Raw genomic sequence first — 15,737 nt, forward strand, 5'->3', positions numbered from 1 at the left:
TGAGGCAATCACTGCAATCAAACGCTTCCTGTAACTGTCAATGAGACTTCTGCACCTCTCAGCAGGTATTTTGGCCCACTCCTCATGAGCAAACTGCTCCAGTTGTGTCCGGTTTGAAGGGTGCCTTTTCCAGACTGCATGTTTCAGCTCCTTCCAAAGATGCTCAATAGGATTGAGGTCAGGGCTCATAGAAGGCCACTTTACAATAGTCCAATTTTTTCCTCTTAGCCATTCTTGGGTGTTTTTAGCTGTGTGTTTGGGTCATTGTCCTGTTGCAAGACCCATGACCTGCGACTGAGACCAAGCTTTCTGACACTGGCTAGTACATTTCTCTCTAGAATTCCTTGATAGTCTTGAGATTTCATTGTACCCTGCACAGATTCAAGACACCCTGTGCCAGACGCAGCAAAGCAGCCCCAGAACATAACAGAGCCTCCTCCATGTTTCACAGTAGGGACAGTGTTCTTTTCTTGATATGCTTCATTTTTTCGTCTGTGAACATACAGCTGATGTGCCTTGGCAAAAACTTCGATTTTTGTCTCATCTGTCCACAGGACATTCTCCCAGAAGCTTTGTGGCTTGTCAACATGTAGTTTGGCATATTCCAGTCTTGCTTTTTATGATTGTTTTCAACAATGGTGTCCTCCTTGGTCGTCTCCCATGTAGTCCACTTTGGCTCAAACAACGACGGATGGTGCGATCTGACACTGATGTTCCTTGAGCATGAAGTTCACCTTGAATCTCTTTAGAAGTCTTTCTAGGCTTTTTTGTTACCATTCGGATTATCCGTCTCTTAGATTTGTCATCAATTTTCCTCCTGCGGCCAACGTCCAGGAGGTTGGCTACAGTCCCATGGATCTTAAACTTCTGAATAATATGTGCAACTGTAGTCACAGGAACATCTAGTTGCTTGGAGATGGTCTTATAGCCTTTACCTTTAACATGCTTGTCTATAATTTTCTTTCTGATCTCTTGAGACAACTCTTTCCTTTGCTTCCTCTGGTCCATGTCGAGTGTGGTACACACCATATCACCAAACAACACAGTGATTACCTGGAGCCATATATATAGGCCCAATGGCTGATTACAAGGTTGTAGACACCTGTGATGCTAATTAGTGGACACACCTTGAATTAACATGTCCCTTTGGTCACATTATTTTCAGTGTTTTCTAGGGTACCATCATTTTTGTCCATGCCTGTTTCGTGAGTTTATTTTTAAATAATTCTGTTGAAGCATGGTTGAAAAACAATGTCTGACTTTCATTGGTTAACATTTATAGAATTTTTATTTATTATTACTTTTGTCAGATAACAGTTATTTCTGTGACCATTGTGACTTTTTCTTTCATTGACCAAAGGGTACCAACAATTTTGTCCACGTCTATATATATATATATATATATATATATATATATATATATATATATATATATATATATATATTATATATGCACACACACACACACACTTGAGTTTGAAAAACACTTAATTTATTATTAATTTTATTATTAATTGTTTCTTATTAATAGTAAGGTAGGTGTTAATGTATGGGTTAGGATTAAGGCATCTAAAATATGGTCATGCATCATGAGGCATAAATGTGCTGTATAAGTACTAATAAATATCTTCATATGATTTTAATATGCATGCAATTAGCAAGAAGTTAATGGTGGGAATTGGTGCCTTATTGGTGATTTAAAATAAAAGTCAGAAGTCATATATATTTATATATTTGAAGCTCATATAATGTAATATAAAGTATATAGTGTGTGTGTGAATGTGTATATAAATATATATATACACATCACGGTATATCACAAATGTCATTTATGCTAGAACATTCATTTGCATTACATTGTATGTCACAGTATGTACTTATTAATTAGGTAAAAGGTCTACACTATTTCTTTTTCATAGAACTTTGCTGATGCTTTTTGAGTTTGTCGTCATAGAAACACACGCAGAAAACAATTTTGCATACGTTCAAATCAAATCACCTGCTGCATAAAACATGAATTAAAAGTTCTTCAAACAAATCAGGTAAAGAGTCTCTTAATTTCATTTAATTTAAAATTTAAATAAAACATAGAATTTATATTAAAAGGTGCCACTTACTACTTTTAAAAAAAATGCATGTCTATCAGTATAATGTATAATAAATTAGTCACTGGCACTGGCCATCCATCCATCCACTGCCTCGCCGTCTCGGCTCGTCTTTGGGACATCAGCTCAACATTAAGAGTGCTTCCAGGACATACACACGCTTTGAGACGCAGGATAGAATCGGTGCAGGTGCCAAGAAAATGAATGAAGGACAGAGAGTGGACAACGGTCGGATTCAATGGCACTGAGTTCATCCGCCGCTTTGCAGCAGCAGTGACACAGCTGATCTGATAGGAAGATGCAGTATGTCTACGGACAGCCGATTACGCTTTGACTTCCTCTGTGACGACAGAAAGACAGAAGGTGACCTCACTAAGAAGGACAAATGGCAGTTTGACATCTGCCTAAGGCATAAAACGGAGGTAAAAAGGGACACACAAAAAGGAATAAATAGCATGAAGCCTTTTATTTGCTTCCCTGAACATTTTTATTTAACTTACTTCTTTACATTTTCAAGGCAACTTGGGAATGCTCAACAAAACCGTTATTCATTTCGGCTCAAAGTCATCAAAAAGTTATAAAAAGGAATGGAACACAAGTATTAAGTACTTAAAACAAAAAAAAAGGAATCTCCTTTTCTTTCAAAATAACATCTCAACAGGTCATCTCAATCAAACTTAATGCAAAAATGCCTCACAGCGGTTAGGTCAGGCGCTTATGTATTTGTGCAGCACAGGTTAAGACACTTCTCCAGATAGACATTATTTGGAAACAAAATTATTCAACTAAGGCTACTGAAAGTGTAATTAAAAAAAAAAAACAACGACTTTTTCAGGCACATATAGTCTGTAACATTTTCAACAATCACCATTTAGTCTGGCACATTGGGTCTTAAAGGCACAGTTCACCCACAAATGCGAACACTGAGCATTTACTCACGCTCACGTTTCTTATTTTTATAAGTCCATTTAACTTAAGTCAGTGTTGTCCAAAACATCATTAGACCCCACTGACTTAGATTTTATGGCCAAAACTCAATTTCAGTCATTTTTGAGTGAACTCTCACTTTGATGTCTTCAAGTAACGCTTCCTGTTAAAGTTATTTAATCCGCTTATGTACGTTTAGTGTTTTCTTTTCACCCGCTTTATGAATCTGAAGCCTTCACTTGTGCATCTGTATATTAGTAGAAGAAACTCTGTATATGTCATGTGATATATCTTTAAGGTACTGGTCATGCATTTGGCATTAGAAGATTCTTCGCAGGTTGAAAATGTTTGGTGCATCTCTTGTAGTGTTTTTTTTAGGTAACTTCTGATGGATATATTAAAGAAATAATTTACGGAAAAATTAAAGGAATTGCTGAAAATGTACTCACCCTCAGGTCATCCAAGATGTAAAAGAATTTTAGTTTCTTTATCAGAAGGGATCTTGGAAAGGTTTTGCATTGCTCATCAACGGGTGCTCTGCAGCGAATGGGTGCCGTCAGAATGAGACTGATAAAAGCATCACATGCGACTCCAGTCCATCAACCAACATCTTGTAAAGTGATCAAAAGCTGTGTTTGTAATGAACGAATGCATCAAGACTATCTATTATATCTATAATACTGCTTTTTCCAGCGAAAAAGCCATCTTGCCTGAATCGGAAGAGAAATCTGCGCAGATCAAGCACTGTTTAAATATGTTTTGATGTGAGAGGGCAAGATGGAATTAACTTTATCCCCTGGAGGAAGTGTTTTGGATTATGGACTTGTAGTTTAAAGTAAAAATGTTTTTAATGGTGGATTTGTTTATTACAAGCACAAAGCTTTTAGTTTCATGAGATGTTAATTGATGGACTAAAGGCGTGTGAACTACTTGTGGATTCTTGTAATGTTTTTATTAGCTGTCTCTCATTCCCCTTTACCACAAAGGATCCGCTGTTAAACAGGAGATACAACGCTGAATACATTTCTCTGAATCTGTTCTGATGAAGAAACAAACTGACGAGTGAATCTCTGTCTGATGAGTGGCCTGAAGGTGAATACGTTTTAAGCAAACTGTCTTTTTTCGGTGAACTATTGCTTTTTTCCTTCTGATTTTAATAATCCAAAGGCCTTTATTTAACCAAAAAAGTAATAACATTCGTACGTAAGCGTTGTTTCAAACCTATGTGACTTTTTCCTTCCGCGAAACACAAAGCTGAACGTAAAAAAAAAAAAAAAAGCAGTCACTCCTAAAGTCACACGGTTTGAGGGGGAGTGAATAATGACCAAATTGTAATTGTTTGGCTATATTATTCCTTTAATGTATCCTGCATGTTCTTTGTGTTGCTTGATCAATCCGATCCGGTAAAGCTTTGGGATAAACCTCTGGCAAGCCTGCCGCTTCTGACCAGGCCAGGCTCGCTACAACAAAACCCGTTCCCCCAGACCTCGAGCAGCGTGGCTCACAGGACACTGGGTAGGTAGAGAGAGCAAAGCAGCATGTTCTGCCCCAGAGCAGGAAAGCGTCTGAAGGCCTCCCAGGCGTCTGAGAAAATGTTGTACTTGAGGAAGACGCGATGCTCCAGGCTGGTGGGCAGGCTGACGTCTCTGCTCATAATGTAGATGCCGTCGTTGTGCAGCGTGCAGGTGAGGTTCAAGCCAGACTTTGACGTGTTTTCCTTCAGTTGCAACCATTCCCCCGTCTGCACGTTGTAGGACTGTACCGTCAGCATGTCCTCCGTCTGGCCGAGTCTCCGCCGGCCCATTTCTGCAGGGTCTAGCTCGTGCGTGTAACCTCCCACCAGATAGATGGTGTCCTCCACGGAGAGCATCTGCTGCTTGCGCACGTGAGCCGAACAGGAGCGGAACACGGACCATGTGTCTGAGACGGGGCAGTAGCGCAGCACGCTGGTGTTCCTATCTGTCAGGCATCAGGAGAGGATCCAGTCAGAAAAAGATCATTTTAATGTAGGAATTTCAAGTCAGACTGAAATGGAAATTACACTTGCTGTGATCTCATGTGAGTGGCGGTTTAATGGAGACCAGGGATTACTGTCCAGCAGAAATTACATCCTTCATAATAAAAACAATATTCCATAACAACTAAAAAAAATGGCATTATTAGGTTTTTTGGATGCCATTTTTAAGACGTTTTCACTGTCGGACAAGCAATATATTGCTACCACATTGGTTATTGGTTATGCAACAGCTGTTAGCCATAACAAATAATTATTATACTATCAGGCAGAATTTGAATAATTTGAATAATCTTTTCCCGGTTACACAGACAAGTACGAACTGTTTCATGTAACTTACACGGACTGATCTTATAAATACATCAGTGCCTTTGTTTAATCTCAAGATGCACACCAGTTTTTTCTAAAGGCACATTTATAAAAATTACTTGAATGTCCTAATTGAACTATGACCTAATCCTGGATTTTATAACAATTACATTAAATATGACAAAGTGAAAAAAAATCTAAATTTAGGAAAAAATAAATAAATAATAATAATAAAAGAAAAATTATATATATATATATATATATATATATATATATATATATATATATATATATATATATATATATAAAATGTCTATAAATGTCAATATTTTATATATTTATTTACATTATTATTATTTTAATACTTGAATGGATATTTACTTTGTGGTTTGATTAAGATTATGTAATTAATGTAAAAGGAAAATGTAATCTAAATGTTAGAATATCTTAAATAAGAGGATCAACTATTCTATGCGAGTTGATACTTATAAATGAGAAAAAAGAAAGAAAAACTGGTTTAATAAGAGTTTCAGAGGTAAGGCGAGCAAAGACAAGAATAGTTTTTTCTTTGCAAAAGCTCACAGGGATGAATTATCACGTAATTGGGACGTACGAAAGACGAGTGAGTCTCGGAGTAAAACACACCTCTAGAGGTATAACCGCCCATGACGTAGATCATGCCCTGACACTCACAGGCAGAGAACTCAGCGAGCGGGTCGGGCAGAGACGCCACACACGTCCACCAGTCCTGCTCTGGACTGTAACACTCCACCGTGCTCAGACAGTGACCTCCAACTGCATACAGCTTCCCACTCACGGCCAGGAGCTTGAAGTTGGATCTGGGCGCACACACACACACAAAAAAGAGCATTTATGGATCCCTTGGGCCACAACAAATGGACAGATCAAGAGCGCCATACCTCTTCTGGTTCAAAGGTGCCACGTGGTTCCACTCATTCCTGCAGGGGTTGTAGCAGTGGGCCACCGAGATCTCCTGACTAGTCATTCTGTATCCACCGACAATGAACAAGTAGTTGTCCAGCACAGCAGATCCGTACCCTCGGACGTTGATCATGTCCTGGGGGAGATTGTTGGCTAGAGGTTTCCAGCGCTGTTCCAGCTCGTCGTACCTCAGCATAGACCAAGGCTCGTCCTGATTGGCCAGGTCCAGACAGGTGTCGGTGAAGTCCCCTATCGCGACTAAAGCGGCCGTGCCTTTCATGCGCGTGTCTCGGATCTGGTCCCGCAGAGGAGCTGCCAGCATCCTGAACTCCGGCCTGCGCAGCACGGGGTGATAATAGCAGCTCATGAACTTCAAGCAAGCCTTCCTGAGGTCGTGCATCCCGTAGACCTCCGAGAGCTTGAAGAGCTCCACGCAGTTCTCCTGCTTGATCTCCGACAGCAGCAGCTTTAAGATGGACGTGACCTGCAGGAAGGACGCGGTCTCGATCAGGTCCTCCAGAGTCTCGTTGGCCACCTGAACTTTGGAGGTGTTGATGAACTCCAGCACCAGCTCCAGCCCGGACGCGCTCAGCCCCCGCAGCTGCACCGAGTCCTCCGCCGACTCGCGCATCCCGGAGCTGTACAGCGCGCGGAAGTAGTCGCTCTTCTCGATCAGCTTGCTTTTACTCACGTTGTACGTTTTGTCGTCCATCACGATCTCGACGATCTGCTCGGGGGACGTCATGTCGGCCGGTCGTTGTTGTCCAGCTGCGATTAGAGGCGCTTTTGCACCCTTCGATGCCAAAGCCTATATATGGCGATGTTCAGCTCGCGTGCACGCATAAGTTTCACAAACAAGCACGTCATCTGCAAATAAGGTCTGCATTGCAGACGCAAACAAACGGACGGTCTAACGTTACATGCACTATAAGGGAATAGCGCTTTATGGATCAATCCGCCTGTTTAGATTTATTTGCTTTAGCGGGTTTAGACAGTCGGCTAATTTGCATTCGCGACCCATTTGCGTTTATTTAAACGCAGGTCTTGTGGAAACCGTTGTTGTGGTTTAAATAATGTGGCAGTTTATTTTTCGTTCGTTGCATTCTGCACTTCGGCTTTTCAAATGTAAATCAGTTCCTGTTTTGGTCTCGTGGTTTGTGTCGCGTCACGTTGCGTCCTGCTCGACCCGGTTTTGCGCAGCGGTGCGCGTTTTTACGTGTACTTGTATTATACTTTAATGCGTTAAAATGTGACGTTAACGCGTTAGAGGAACATATTTTAGGTTATTTTGTTATTTACGCGTATAACCGTTCCATTTAACCGATGGCATTAAACTATAAAATAATAATCGCTGGCTCTGACATTGCGAATAATGTGCGCATACTTGAGGCGTCTAATACGCTTTTGCTGTGCCACCTTTGCATCCCCACCGGAGAGAAACTTGATATGATTTCGGGTTTCTCATTTATATTCGGGTTTATAAATTATTTACTTTATATATTATAACTGATAAAATGCATTCAATATTTTTTAACAACCCAAAAAAATCTAATTTCTATTTAAGGTGTGCATTTTATAAATAGGCGGCCGAAATCGTCCGCTCTCTTTTCTGACGGGGTTTATTTTGTCGACGCACACAGTTTAACGTCAACGCTCAGACACAAGAGACGTTAATTTTAAGAGTCTTTAAGAACATTTATATATTATTCGGCATGGGAGATAAGCCTTTACGAGTGTAAGTGTTGCTTTTGGGTTGAAAAGGGGCATTTGTGAATGTTAGCTGGCTCGTTACCTATGGTAACCAGTGATTTACAGTCGCAATAAACAGGGTAGACAGAAGTGTGCGTGTATAAGACTCACGTGTTTCTGCGTGTCCACGTTGTTTTTATATTTCATTCAGACTCGCGTGTGGTGACGTTGAAGGAAGAATAAATGCTTTGTTCAACCGGGTGAACGCCATTCAGAAAAAGAGCGGGCAATTTGATGTGAGTCTGCACGCGTGTCTCTTGTTTTAAAGCGGCAAGCGTAACGGGAGAGTTGTGGATTTAACCCGATAACGTTGTTTTCTAGTTGCTGCTGTGTGTTGGTGAATTTTATGGAAACTCTCCTGAGGCTGAAGCAGAATGGGAAGCGTACAAATCCGGTGCCAAAAAGGGTAAGGCTTCCTTTTAAGCTTGAATACATATTTTTAATCGCACCGAGCCGAATTAATTAGTATTCTTTCTAAATCCCCAGCCCCCATTCACACATACATCCTCGGCGCAACCAGCCAAGACACTGTGAAGTATTTCCCAAACTCTGATGGCTGCGAGCTGGCAGAAAACATCACATATTTGGGTAAGATTGATCTATAACCTTCCATCAGTGGAAGACGTATGTATTTGCATTTTGCCATTTGTATGGGCTTGTAGTGTATAAATGTATGTGCACTGTAAGCCTGCGGGTTGCTTTTGTTCTGTAGTATTCAGGTTTTTCCTGATAGATGTTCTTGCTTGCTTGTGATTTAAAAAATGTAAAAGGATGGATGCACAGCACAGCCCTGTGTCTTGGAAAAAAAGTATCATAAAAGATCTGATATTACCCCATATCGTAATGCTAAATTCAAAAGCGTCAAAGCACCTAAAAATAACAAAATCAGTGTTGACATTGATCTACCATTTAACTTAAAATTTGTAAAATAGTGAAAAATAGTGTTTATAAGTGCACATGCTTTTTCACTAAATCTGAAACTGTTTGGATGCAGTAAAACACTCACAGGCGTAGTGGAAACATCTGCATTTTCTTTGTAAATTGTTCAAAATTTTAACCTTGAACTCATAATTAGGCATAAAATGCTGTCTTGAGAATCACTCGTAAATTCTAAATATTTGTGGACAAATGATATTCATGGTGATTAAGGAATAACACAAAACCACTTCAAAAGCACAATGCATATCATACATCTTTATTGGAGGTCATGCACTGTTTTTCCAGTCGGCATCGACCGAAATGAGTAAGAAACGTGTATTGTATTTCTTCAGCAGATATGGTGCAGGGTCGTGTAATGCTTAAAAATGAAACTCTTTTTCTGGCGCAGGTCGAAGAGGCGTTTTCACCGGGGCGTCGGGGCTCCAGATCGCCTATGTCAGTGGCAGAGAAGCTCAGCAGGAGCCTGCTCCCTCGCACTGCTTCACCTCTAAAGACACCGCTGCCCTGGTGGCCCCGCTGCTGTCCAGCTCCAAATTTCGAGGAGTGGATATTCTCCTGACGTCGCAGTGGCCTCGGGGCGTGTGGCAGTACGGAAACAGTCCCGTCAGTGCTTTGTCGCGCTTATTTAACACGTTTGGATCGGTTTTGCAGGCATTTCCTGAATGTGTGATCATTACTGTCTTGTAGGAAACCGATGCAAAGTTTTGTGGGGTTTCGTCCATCGCAGATCTCGCTGACAAGCTGAAGCCCCGCTACCATTTCGCAGGACTGGAAGCAGTCCATTACGAGAGGCTGCCTTACAGGTGTTGTATTGCAGCATTAGGATATGCTTTGATTCTCAGCTTGTCGTGTTCGTTTTACTAAATGTGTGTGAGTCTGCAGGAATCACGTGGTGCTTCAGGAGAATGCTCAGCATGTCAGTAGATTCATCTCTTTGGCTACTGTCAACAACCCTGCCAAAAAGAAGGTGCGTGCTTTTCTTTTGTTTAGTTTTTCTTATTGTAATTTTGTGGGGTTTTTTTCATTTTTATTAGTTTTGATTGTTTTTGTCATTTTAGTTATTTTCTCTTAGTTACTGTGTTTAATTTCAGCTCTATTTCAAATAAGAAATAATTTTTATAAGTGCTAGTTAATGACAGCATTGCTTAAATGCAATATTTTATAAAATCAGTATTTCATAATGCATATTGTAATATTATGATTGTGTATCTATGTTTAATTTTTACATTATATGGAATTTTTAGAAACTAATTACTATAGAGACAGCATTTGTGGTTTAACTGCGAAGTTGATCTTATTTTGTAGTATTTGTACGCTTTCAACATCGTCCCGATGAAAAACATGGACCCTGCAGAGTTAGTCAAACAGCCTCAGGATGTCACAGAAAATCCCTACAGGAAACCTATGAAAGACGGGAAGAAAGAAAAACCGCCACCCTCTATGACAGGCGAAGAGGTTTGAATAATTCAGTGCATCCTTGCTTTCCATTAAAAAAGAAAGATGGCGGCTCTTATTGAGCCTAAATTGTGGCACAGTAGCGTACCTTATTTCAGGGAAACTTGAACTTCTTTTTGTTCAGGAGGAGCCAGCAACCCAGTTCTTTTTTGATCTGGGCCAGAACAAACCACAGCACCAGCAGCGTCACGGCAGGAAGAGACAAACAGACGGAGACAGACCTAATTACCCCAAACAGCCCCGAAGACCCCGTGAGTCCATTCACCGTCAGGCTTTGGTCTAATGGATCAAACTGAACTGTTTTTATTGCCTTACATTGAAGTATTCAGCAGAACGTATTTCAAGCCAAGTTTTCTTCTCTCAAAACAGCGCAGCCCACTGGACCCTGCTGGTTCTGCCTGGCGAGTCCAGAAGTCGAGAAGCACTTGGTCATAAGCATCGGAACACACGTGAGTCCACAAAAAATATGTATTGACTGGCCCAGTGTCGCTTTAGAAAGGATAGCAATGGATAGGTTGTTTGTCAAATCGCTAACACATCGTGCTTTAACGTGACTAATCTGTTTCCAGTGTTACGTGGCTCTGGCTAAGGGTAGTCTCACTCCTGACCATGTTCTCCTGCTGCCTATCGGTCATTACCAGTCAGTGGTGGATCTGGCATCGGAGGTGGTTGAAGAGATGGACAAATACAAGAGTGCCATCAAGAAGTTCTGTAAAAGCAGAGGCCGGCGGTGTGTCCTTTTTGAGAGGAACTACCGCAGCCAGCACCTTCAACTACAGGTCTGTTCCATTTTTCTTTCTTTTTTTTTTTTTTTTTCTCTTTCACAATATCGATTGTGGCGTCTGCCTGGATGGACTGACCTGCACAGATCCCAGGCCAGTCTAAGCAGCACCACGTACATGAAAAGGAATGTCTGGTAAACTGATAGCGGCGTGGGGAGCGTGAGAGACTCCCAGCCCTCCACCAGTCTCAGACATCAACATCATTTCATCAGTTTAAGTCTGAGCGGATGGACAGTCCGTCTGCATTGACGAGTAACCTTTTCTGAGGGACACGCTCCCAGTGATGACCTAATACATTATCTCCCTGAGAGCTCTTAAGAGAAAGCAATGCACAGTGGGTGTAACGCTAACTTCATTTGCCGTTCTCAGGTAGTGCCGGTGCCCGTGGAGAAGTGCAGCACCGAAGACATCAAGGAGGCGTTCATGACACAAGCTGAAGAGCAGCAGATAGAGCTAATGGAGATTCCAGCTCACACAGACCTCAAACAGGTACATGCCATCTGCGTCCATCTCAGACTGAACACACAGCAAAAATTGTCAACTGTGGTTGAGTAGCCCTTTTTTTTTCTTTTTCGTTTTTTTAGCCAGGATGTCCTGCTTTATGCTCCATGTATACTTAAGGTTATTTTAGAAATATAAATTTTAATGTGAATTTTTTTTTTTTCCTCTGTCTCTTTCTCTCTGTTTATATTTGTATGTTATTTAGTTCATATATACTGTCAATATAACAATAATAATTTATTTGATTACAGTGTATAAATAAATATAAGTAAATGTGTGTGTGTGTGTGTATATATATATATATATATATATATATATATATATATATATATATATATATATATATATATATATATATATATATATCATTATTTTTTTTTTTTTTTTTATCTTAGCCGTAAAACCACATTCAAAATTTACAAGGCACCTTCAAATCACATCTGAATGTACTCTAAAATAGAAGTTAAAAATGAAATACATTTTAAATGTTTTGAAAGACTGCGTTTCAAGCATGCATTTCTCACTTTTGTCATTTGGGTTTGTGCACTGTTAGATTACACTCTCTTTTTCTCTCTCTGAAGTGAATGAGAAAGCAAGTCACGAGGAGACCTGTTATGCACCGTGACTAACGGTAATCTCTCCCATTACAGATTGCTCCTCCAGGAACGCCCTACTTTTACGTGGAGCTGGACACAGGCGAGAAGCTCTTTTATCGCATCAAGAAAAATTTTCCTTTGCAGTTTGGCAGGTAATTGTTACACAGCGTTTCATTACCATGAGTCATAAATATCTGAAGGTTTGTGACGCGTCTTAAAACCCGGTTTGCATAAGCACCTATACGTTCTGTGTTCATGCGTTTGACCCCAGGGAAGTGTTAGCGAGCGAGGCGCTGTTGAACATCCCCATGCGGGCCGACTGGAGAGAGTGCAAATGTACAAAGGAGGAGGAAGAGGATCAGGCCAAACAAATGCGCTCGGACTTTGAGCCCTTCGACTTCGCACTCAATGACTGAGCAAACGTTTCGAACGCATCTGACTCGATCCCTTCTTGATAATGAACTCGATCAGTGTGTCAGCTGTTTATTTTATCGTTTTATGCTTTTTAAATTTTGCCCCATATACATCCTATTCCTTTCGTTGGCAGGCGGCCGGGAAATAGCTGTTGTCACAGTGGTCTTTCAAAAGATAACGTTTTTTCGTGATGGATCTCACGTTATGTTCAATTTAGTGTGAAATTTTGTTGTGACTCATAATTAAAGTCATTTTTTCAGATTTGTAAAATCTGCGTTTCTTTTGTAGTAGTTTGGTGTGCATGCTTCGCTTGTTTTGACGTCCTTCTGAGACTTCAACGATGTTTGTACTTGTGCTCAACTACAACCAAAGCCTGCAAAAGACGACACGAAACAAAATAGCTATTGAAATGAGCAATAATTATGCATTTGTTGAATATCTATTCTATAAAAATGATACTGTAAATAGGATATTATATAAGAAAAGCATATTATTCCAAGTGTGTTTACCTGCTTACAAAGAAAAAGTTGACCATTACAAAGTTTTTAGATCGTTTTAGTAAATAATTATAAATAGTCAGAATAATGTGTATAACGTATTATTTATGAATGTCACTAAAATTAATTGTGAAGTCCAACTTTCATTTCGTGAGGAGACCTTTATTATGATAGCTTGAAAGTAAAGACCCGTGTTTTTATTTATCCGATTCACACCACAAACTAACATGCAGACGCTTGCACGAAATAAAATCTTGAATGAAATAAAATCGTCTAAATGTAGATGTAAACTAAATCTATTCACATTAAACGAAAACGTAAGGGGCCGGGGACTTTTGTTTTGTTGCGACGCGGAAGTGCCGCGCTCGAGTCACGTGAGGAGCTGTTTTCGCAGCGATGCGTTTGTCGCCCGGTCCAGGCAATTTTAGCGCGTTTATTAAAGCGTAGAAAGCGGCGACAGCTAAAGATCGCGAGTCCTTGACATGGATGAGGACGGCTTGCCCATCGTGGGATCAGGAGTAGATCTCACAAAGGTGTGTTTAACGTTGCGACCTCAGCTGCTGCTGCTCACATGATCGTCTGACACGTATGTAATAGCGAACGTTATGCTTTCTTTCGCGAGGTTCCTGCCATTCAACAGCGAAGGATCATTGCTTTTCTCAACCAGTTCATCGTCCACACGGTCAGGTTCCTGAACCGGTTTTCCACAGTGTGTGAGGAGGTATGTTAACATGTCGACCCGCCGTTCCCCGCTTTACCTTGACTTGCATGTTTCCTGAAAGTGTTGACAACGTTGTTGTTTTCTTTTCTTTCTAGAAACTAGCAACAGTATCATTACGAATCCAACAAATTGAGACCACGCTAAGCATTTTGGAAGCCAAGGTAAATCAAGGCGGGGGTTTTCTAGGGGGAGCGCAAGGAGGTCAGTGGAAGAAAATGTCAAAATAATTAATAACTTAATAAAAAAAAAAAAGCATGAGCGGGTGATATTGAAAATAAGTAAACGCAGCACTAGCGGTAGGATAATGATATTAAAGTAGGAAAAAATGTAAGTAGCTTAATCTATGAAAATAGGCTTTTTCTTAAAAATATGTTTTTATAAATTTGCAGTTAGCTTCTATTCCCGGTTTGGAAGACGTGACGGTGGACGGCGTGAGGTCGTCTACAGAGACCAACGGTCCCGCTGCAGCTAGCAGTCCCGCCCCGGGCCCCTCTTTGGGTCCCCCTGTTGAGGTAGAGGTTCTTCTGACATGTCGTTGTCGTGATTAGTTCGTCCCGCTGCGTTCGGAGGTGTTCATAACCGCAATTTATCAGTAGTTAATGCTCAGTTTTTCCGCATTCAGGCATCTCGGCAAGCACAAGCGGCCCCCCAGGAGCCGAAAGCAGAGGCCCCGGCGGAAAATGTGATGACCGTGGCCAAGGACCCACGATACGCCAGATACCTGAAGATGGTGCAAGTGGTATGTGTGTTTTTCGGGAACGGAAAATGAAAACACGACGACACGTCGCCCTTTTATCGTTAACAAACTCGCTAATAGTTTAGTCGTGACCGACAAGTGGAAAGTTTACGCATGGGCCAATATTTTTCTCTTCTGCGCAGGGTGTTCCGGTCATGGCCATTAAAAATAAGATGGTAATGGAGGGTTTGGACCCCGGTTTGCTCGAGTGAGTCTAAAGGAAATAGTATGGGCTAATAATGTTGACAATGGAGTGTTTATTGCATAGCTGATAGATTGATTGCATTTCCCTTTATTAGCACCCCTGATGCACCTGTTCCAGACGGTGGTAGAAAGGGATTGGGAGAGCAAGACGATGACGGCTCAGGCAGCGAATCGTCTTTCAGCGACTGATGAGCTCGCGGCTAATGGCCGCTTCGTTGAAGTTGAGCCTCGCTCACCTCGAAGGAGGGTAAATGCACTTGAATGTCCTCGCAGATAGACACTTAGTGATGGCACTGCGTTCGTTTTACATCTCAGAGACGGCATACATCTGTAGTGGTGGTTTCTGAGGGCACACGCTCACTGGGTGAGATCGCTAATAATCCTTTTGAGTCTGTTTAAGAGCTATTTTTACGTGAATTGTCACGAATATATCTCATCTCCTGCCTGACATGTACATGTTAAACGCCTAGCATGTACGTCCGACCACAATAAAAATAAAAATAATGCAGTGAGTGCATTTTTAATGAAGTAGACAAAGGCAGCCTTGTTCATGAATCGAATGTTTTTCATTTAGCTTTAGTTGTAACGAGCTTAAACTGACATCGAATCAAAGTAACATCAATAACAAAAATGACTACGTGTTAGATTTAGGTTTCTAATAGTGCTTATTGTGATGCACAGTCATTACAGATTTGCTTATGCTGTATTTTCCAAATCGAACTTGTTATTAAAGGTTGTTAAATCTGAATGCAGTGAGAAGTTGTTACTTCAAAGCCTACACTACCATTCGGTTTTGGGATTGGGAAGATTTTTGCTTTAATGTTGAAAAAAAAGGCTGCATTTATT

General features: G+C 40.8%; 3 protein-coding genes across 5 annotated transcripts in view; 2 read left to right on the forward strand and 1 right to left on the reverse strand.

The window, feature by feature from the left end:
* Positions 1–1,997: 1,997 nt before the first annotated feature.
* klhl42 (kelch-like family, member 42) lies at positions 1,998–7,042 on the reverse strand. 3 transcript variants are annotated; one of them, XR_006250745.1, is made up of 4 exons: positions 6,276–7,042; positions 6,001–6,194; positions 3,482–4,991; positions 1,998–2,445 (listed from the first exon to the last, which is right to left on the reverse strand). XR_006250745.1 is itself a non-coding variant. In XM_043237673.1 (3 exons), exons 1-3 carry the CDS (start codon positions 7,040–7,042, stop codon positions 4,534–4,536), a joined length of 1,371 nt encoding a protein of 456 aa, XP_043093608.1. In that variant the 3' UTR covers positions 2,557–4,533. The 3 variants fall into 3 exon arrangements, 2 of the variants coding, with proteins under 2 accessions (XP_043093608.1, XP_043093607.1); XM_043237673.1 differs by lacking the exon at positions 1,998–2,445 and having other exon boundaries at positions 2,557–4,991; positions 6,049–6,194; XM_043237672.1 differs by lacking the exon at positions 1,998–2,445 and having other exon boundaries at positions 2,557–4,991.
* An 857-nt stretch (positions 7,043–7,899) lies between these two features.
* Positions 7,900–12,994, forward strand: cwf19l1 (CWF19 like cell cycle control factor 1). Its single transcript, XM_043237671.1, has 14 exons — positions 7,900–8,032; positions 8,198–8,282; positions 8,368–8,452; positions 8,533–8,634; positions 9,374–9,588; positions 9,673–9,788; positions 9,868–9,952; positions 10,291–10,440; positions 10,565–10,691; positions 10,810–10,889; positions 11,010–11,219; positions 11,592–11,711; positions 12,374–12,471; positions 12,591–12,994. The coding sequence occupies exons 1-14, from the start codon at positions 8,010–8,012 to the stop codon at positions 12,733–12,735; spliced, it is 1,641 nt and encodes a 546-aa protein (XP_043093606.1). The 5' UTR covers positions 7,900–8,009; the 3' UTR covers positions 12,736–12,994.
* A 584-nt stretch (positions 12,995–13,578) lies between these two features.
* washc3 (WASH complex subunit 3) overlaps positions 13,579–15,737 on the forward strand; it is a 2,493-nt gene continuing 334 nt past the window's right edge. The window contains exons 1-7 of the mRNA XM_043237138.1: positions 13,579–13,763; positions 13,853–13,951; positions 14,047–14,112; positions 14,341–14,463; positions 14,574–14,690; positions 14,831–14,895; positions 14,987–15,737. The exon at positions 14,987–15,737 is cut by the window's right edge and continues 334 nt beyond it. Coding sequence (XP_043093073.1) covers positions 13,713–13,763; positions 13,853–13,951; positions 14,047–14,112; positions 14,341–14,463; positions 14,574–14,690; positions 14,831–14,895; positions 14,987–15,080 — 615 coding nt within the window. The 5' untranslated portion in view covers positions 13,579–13,712 and the 3' untranslated portion in view covers positions 15,081–15,737. The remainder of the gene's footprint in view (positions 13,764–13,852; positions 13,952–14,046; positions 14,113–14,340; positions 14,464–14,573; positions 14,691–14,830; positions 14,896–14,986) is intronic.

The sequence above is a fragment of the Puntigrus tetrazona genome, chromosome 4, assembly GCF_018831695.1.
Source record: "Puntigrus tetrazona isolate hp1 chromosome 4, ASM1883169v1, whole genome shotgun sequence".
Lineage (NCBI taxonomy): Eukaryota > Metazoa > Chordata > Actinopteri > Cypriniformes > Cyprinidae > Puntigrus > Puntigrus tetrazona.